The sequence below is a fragment of the Argiope bruennichi genome, chromosome 10 (assembly GCF_947563725.1).
Source record: "Argiope bruennichi chromosome 10, qqArgBrue1.1, whole genome shotgun sequence".
NCBI lineage: Eukaryota > Metazoa > Arthropoda > Arachnida > Araneae > Araneidae > Argiope > Argiope bruennichi.
Window position 1 is genome coordinate 16,225,726 of NC_079160.1, and position 6,876 is coordinate 16,232,601.

The window sequence follows — 6,876 nt, forward strand, 5'->3', positions numbered from 1 at the left end:
TTAAAATTATTAAAATAAAATCATTAATAAGTTGATTAAATTTTAAAAAGTGTTCCGAGATGTGTTAAACTGTCTAGTTATTAAAAGAGAGGTCTCATAACATTTATTACTTGGAGCCAGAAAATACTTAAATCTTCCACAGCTTAAAAAATTATTTTTTTTAAAAAAATAATTCATTAGTTAAATTTTTGTAACTCTTTCCCTTATCCCATCTTAATAATATGAAATCATATACTTCAATTAATTTTAGTTCCATCAATAACTAGATTTTAAAGAATCTGCAAGCAAAACTTTTCTAGCTAAGCCTACTCATGATAACTTACTTCCTATTTGCTATGAACTAGAAACTACCAATTGGTTTAAGTATATCAGGTAAAATTGTTTTACTAGATGCATCAGTCTACTAAGATATACTTTCACTAAGATTACCTTACGAAGAAAAGTATTGCATTTCAGAAATATTTTTCTTAAGTGTAACAGTAAAATTTATCTACTTTGCAACAGAATAAACAGGGAACAACAGATACTTTCACATTTCTACAGATTTGTTGATCAACAACAACAACAAAAAAAAAAAAAAAGCCTCAAATTTCTCACAATAAAACCTACTTGTTAAAATCTTTATGAAGGATGATTCTGCAACATCACTGTGAAATTAATGGCATTATCAAAGACTTATTAATAATATTTTAAAAAAGAAAAATCCTCACATGATAGTAAGTAGAAGTAAAGGGGAATTATATTTGAATAGAAAAAGCTTAACATCCTGACTTGAAAAAATGAAATATTTATAATATTTGAAGTTAAAAATAAAAAGGACAACAAGCAAGTTCTTGAATTTTTTAAAGTATTTTTTCTTTTAAAAAACAGTTAAAAGTTTACAGATTTAAACTAAACTGTAGTTAACTTTTTAATTTGTAATAATGTTATTGAGGTATTCCAGTGCATTTACAATTATGTACGAATACTAAAAAATCGATTTTACAAACTTTATTTTTTAATTATTATATTTAATAATTTTATTTATACTCAAAAATGAAATCGTTTGAAATTTGGTATCATATTCTGACAAATCATACTTCATTACATTATTACTATAAAGAAAATGACACTATAACGGCTGCAGAATAAAAAAGAAATATGATTTAATCAATAAGAATTACAGTTCAAATTTTGGAATGATTAGAGATGAGTTAGAATGAAATTGAATTAACTTTACTTGAAATAGTGAGAAATTTGTTATCTCAGAAGTTTCATATTGCTCTTTTAAGCTTAAAAAATTAAAAAAAAATTTATAAAGAATATTGCATTGCATTTAGATTTGTTTCTAGACTCAGAATTAATTCAGTTAAGGAAAATTCTTGCCTGTTTTGAACCCTCCCTTTCCAGAGTCTGACTAAGGTAGGGGCAGTTACAACCGGGTCCCTAAATCGAATAGAAAGTTTATTTTACGTTTTCTACTTTAGCAAAGAGGCCCCCAAAGAAGTTTTTGGCCCGGGTCCCAATTAGAAGTTAAGTCGAGCCTTGTCCCCTTTCCAATTTAACGTTTCAGGAACTTACTATAACCCTTAGATATCGGTAAGACTTTTTTGATCGCCAAACCTGTCGCCTAATATCAACTATTGAATACAATCATCGCAAGAATATTTCTGGTAAACTTACGTTGAGCTATGCTCCTTCCTAACCAAAAATAAAAAATACACGCTATTGCGCATGTGTGTATCAAGTAGTCATGCGACAGCTGTGTAAATATACAAAAAGCACAAATCTCCTTCTCTGTGACAAAAAGTAAACAAAGCCCGTCAAGAATCGGAATTCCGAAACTCGTGGAACTGATTTAGCAGAACATGACGTGGATTTTAAGGCATGAAACGATTGTATCGTAAAATGATCAACTAACAGAATAGGGAAAGAACGACATTGCATGCTTATAATTGCAGTTACTTAATTTTTGTTTATATCCGAATAATTTTTGCGAAGTTATGGAGTTGGTTTTGAAGTGAGTAATTGTGTAAATTTGAGAAAAACCGCCTTTGTTGTTAAAAATTCCTAAACTTGTCATCACTAGTCATTCACATGTATAGTTTAATTTCTTATATTTAAGGATATTTCACCTTTAGAAAGCTTCAGAAATTATTATTACTACATCTCTGTGTTCTTCAGTCGTAGCCATATGTAGAGATCCGTTTTCCTTTTAATCAATTGTTAACGATGGCACTATGTACATCTATTAAGCATATGTGGAGAATTATTTGATTTGTAATGGAATCAAAAAACACCCTGTGAGCTGACCAAATGTGATAAAGGCAAGAATTGCATTCAATGAAGAAAGAGAAAAAATACCACAACAGAGATTTGTCCTGAAGTCTAATTTAAAGAGACATTTACTTACACATGCAAAAGAAAAATCTCATGCTTGTGATGTATATTTGAGTGAAGAATGTGGGTTAATGAATTATGTACCAACTTCTAAGAAAGACAAATCTGATGTTTGCAAAGTGTGTTATCAAACATTTGCTAAAAAATATAATTTAAAAACCCATTTATTAACCCATACAAAAGAAAAACCTTATATTTGTGAATTGTGTAATGGAGCATTTGCTAAAAAGTATAATTTAAAAACTCATTTATTTACCCACAAGGAAGAAAAACCTTATGTTTGTGAATTGTGTAATAGAACATTTGCTAAAAAGTATAATTTAAAAACCCATTTATTAACCCACAGAGAAGAGAAACCGTATATTTGTGAATTGTGTAATGGAGCATTTGCTAGAAAGTATAATTTAAGAATCCATTTATTAACCCACACAAAAGAGAAACCTTATATTTGTGAATTGTGTACTGGAGCATTTGCTAAAAAGAATAATTTAAAAATCCATTTATTAATCCACACAAAAGAGAAACCTTATGTTTGTGAATTGTGTAATAGAGCTTTTGCTAAAAAGTATAATTTAAAAAACCATTTATTAACCCACACAAAAGAGAAACCTTATGTTTGTGAATTGTGTAATAGAGCATTTGCTAAAAAGTATAATTTAAAAACCCATTTCTTAACTCATACGAAAGAGAAACCTTATGTTTGTGAATTGTGTAATAGAGCATTTGCTAAAAAGTATAATTTAAAAAACCATTTCTTAACTCACACGAAAGAGAAACCATATGTCTGTGAATTGTGTAATAGAAAATTTGCTAAAAAATATAGTTTAAAAATTCATTTATTTACTCATTCAAAAGAGAGGCCCCATGTTTGTGAAATATGTGACCGATCATTTGCTAAAGAAGGTAATTTAAAAACCCATTTGCTTATCCATACCAAAGAGAAACCTCATGTTTGTGAAATATGTAATATAGCATTCACTAAAAAATATAATTTAAAAAGACATTTACTTTCCCATACAAAAGAGGAACCTCATGTTTATAAAATATGTTACAGAACATTTGCTGAAAAGCTTCATAAAAAAAGACATTTACATTTATGTACAAAAAAGTCTTTTGTTAGTAAAAAAAGTAACAGAGAATTTGTTAAGAAAAGCAGTTTAAAGATGAATTTACGTCCTAACACAAAAGAGAAACCTAATGTCTGCAACATATGTAACAAAAAGTTTTCTCGAAAAAGTGTTTTAAAGTGGCATATATCAACTCACACAAAAGAATGACTCAACTTTTGAGGTACTGGTAAAAGTAAAAAAAAAAAAAGACTTTTATTAATAGAATTAGTTTAGAATAATATTTTCTTTTAAAAAGAAATAAAACGTCGTATGTAGAAAGTTTCTAAAACAGCATTTTTCTAAAAAAGTAATTTTAAAGAATTTTTTTTATGCATTTTAATTAAAAGCTTTGTACCTAGTAAATGCAGCAGAATATGTTCTATTAAGGACAGGTAAAAGTAATACTGCTTAAAAATTATCTTTCCAGGATCATGAATATTATGTACATCGTGTATACAATATGACTGAAACATGCTCTCATAAACAAGCTGTAAAACTATATTAACCTACTGATAAGGGAAAGCCAATCTTTATTATATTGTATTCTTACATCTGTAAATTTAAGCATTTCAAGCACTTGCACTTTTACAATATAAGAATAAAAATACACGGTATATAGAAGAATATTTGAAATATTAATCTATATAAAAAAAATGTAAATGCCTATTTTTTCTGAAATATATATTCATATATTCTGAATATATATATGTTTATAAAAGTTCTGATTACTGAGCAGATTTTCTTCAGATTGTTTTACAAATTTTGTGAAATACAAAGGTTTTAGAAAAACTTTTGTAATGATTTAATACAGACTTTTATATATAAATTAAAAAATTGTTTTTTTTTTGTGCCTGTTCAATAGTGCAACATCTAGAAAAAGCAAGAAAATGAATGATTCAAATAAATCAAACTGAAATTTATTTGATAAATGGTATTTAAAGCAAATAAAATTTATTTCACCTTATTATTACTGAAATGTGCTTCCTAACTTGAAAATTGTTTTGAGACTTTTTATTACTTAAAAACTGATTGAAAACTTAACTACTTGCTTTAAATGGTCAATGGAGATTGAAACTTGCATTTGAATCTGATTACCTTCAAATTCCAGGTTGTAAATGTATATTGTTATCACTCAACTGGTTTAACTAAATTTTATGTAATGGATTTAGAATTATCAATTACTCAATGAGAAATTAGCTTTATGTGGTTATTCGTTCAGGACAATCTGTAGTAGAGGAACTATAAAATAATTAAACTTTTTTGGTACAGTAGGATTTCTCATTCTAAATAAATTCTTTGTGCATTATAACATTATATATAAGATAATCATTTGCATTGAAAATATCTTATTTATAAAGCATATGTTTATTAGTACATTGAAATTCTATTGAATGCTAACATTAAATAAATTTTTGCTTTTTCACATATGTCTCATATGTAAGATTTATTTCAAATACTGAAGTATAAGCAATGTGTTAATGCAAGTTTAGGACAATTAATTAAAAAATTGATTTTCATCAATATATAAAATATGAAAATTTCATTCTTAGCATTCGTGAAAAATAGAAAAACTGAAAATTTTTTTTTAAAAAAGAGTGAAATTTTCTTTCAAGTCATATATATGTATGGTAAACTGTCTAATTAATATGTGAAATGTAGTATTTCATTTTTTAGTGTCATTTTGAAACCTCATGATTAATCTATACAAAGAGGGTTTGATGAAATTATTTTTTTTAATTAATACTTAAAAAAAAACATTTTTTTGAATGCTGTGCTTTTTTTTTTTAGGCTATGAGCGTTTTTTTTTTCATGATATTTTGTTTATATTCATTTTGACTTTAATATCTCATTAGTAGCTATGAATTTATCATAGTAATTGATGCTTCTCTTCTCAAGCCATATAAGCATTCTTATTCTTTTGTATATTTGTATTAAATATAAAGGATATTTTTTGTTTTATATGAAAAATAAAACTGAGAAAAGAAGTTAAATGAATTATTTTATTACAATAGCCTTTTTTTTAAATTTTATTTAAGAGAGATTTAATAGAAAGTGCTCAAATTTTAATTTTATTTTGAACAATTCTATTAGTTTTGATGGCTGCGCTATTTGATTACTTTATCATTATTAAATAACTGCGAATTTCATTTAAGCCTTCCTTTTTTTTCCTGCTGTGTTGTGTCAGAACTAATGAAAAAAAATACTTTAATGTTTTAAAGATATTTAACAATAGTATTATTGAGCAAGTTCCTAAATGGAGGACAATATATATATATATATATGCAAGAATAACGCATGCACTTTCTATCACAATAATGCATATTTTCGAAGAGCCATTATAATTCGTGAATTTTCTGAATAAATAAATAAATAAAATTATCACAAGCTCGTATTCACTTGATATGGCACGATGTGACTTTTTATAATCTTAACGGTTGAAACTGTTTCTTCACAGTCACTATTTTGAGTCTGTTAATTTTATAAAAGAATATTCGTTAAGGATTCTTCTAAAAGAACTTTGCAAAAACGACTTCAAAGCGTGTTTTAATGATTAAAAGGGCGGGAAAAAACATTAGCAGAAATGCATTTGAATCGGTTGGGATTACTTCGAAAAAGTTGCAATAAATCTTTGCAATCAATCAATACAATCTTTAGTTTTGTGTCACCATTCCGTTAAATTTTTTTAAAATCAGAATTGTATGACTTGTTTTTATCACGAAATTCAGAGTTGCCTCTTATATTTCAGAATTTTGGACTAGAACTTAATGTTTTTATTTTTTATTCACATAGTTTCAAAAAAGAAGATTGGATTTTGAAGCGTTAGGAAATAAACGTTCATAGATGGTGCTAGACAACTAGCGCGAGTGACTAGCGGCTAGTAGCGCGAGTGTAATTAAAAGAGTGATGTCATTCGAGTGTTTGTTCTGGGAGAAGAAGGATTTACAGAGCAGGGTAACACGAACGAATCTGCAATAAATTTGTTGTTAAGTTTTCTATTTGCCTATTGATTCAAAGCACTTACGGACCAGCCACGACAGAAAGTATTTCTTTAATCATCTCTAGGACGTTAATTTTCTTTAGCATCACATCACTGGTATTGCTTACAACTAACTCAATAAGGAACTTCTTGGATCACATTGAAATCTAAAGTTTGCGCAAGACTTACATAGTTTTCCTAAAAAATACAACTTCCAAAATTCTAAAAACCCAGATCTGTGCTCTACAAGACCTCTTTGCTAGTTAAAACGCTCTTAATTCTCTAATGATTTCATTAAAATGAAAGGATACTCCCTTTCTCTAACTGACTTAATCAGGTGAATAATTAAACAATATGGGATCCCAGTGAAGGTTTGAGATGAAATTCTTAGAAAATTAAATTCATTATTAT

At 27.3% G+C, this 6,876-nt stretch overlaps 1 protein-coding gene across 1 annotated transcript; it reads left to right on the plus strand.

Annotated features, from left to right (window-relative positions):
• The first annotated feature begins 1,410 nt into the window (after positions 1-1,410).
• Positions 1,411-4,911, plus strand: LOC129988136 (gastrula zinc finger protein XlCGF57.1-like). The gene has a single exon (XM_056096281.1). The coding sequence runs from the start codon at positions 2,451-2,453 to the stop codon at positions 3,654-3,656; it is 1,206 nt and encodes a 401-aa protein (XP_055952256.1). The 5' UTR covers positions 1,411-2,450; the 3' UTR covers positions 3,657-4,911.
• Positions 4,912-6,876: the final 1,965 nt, after the last annotated feature.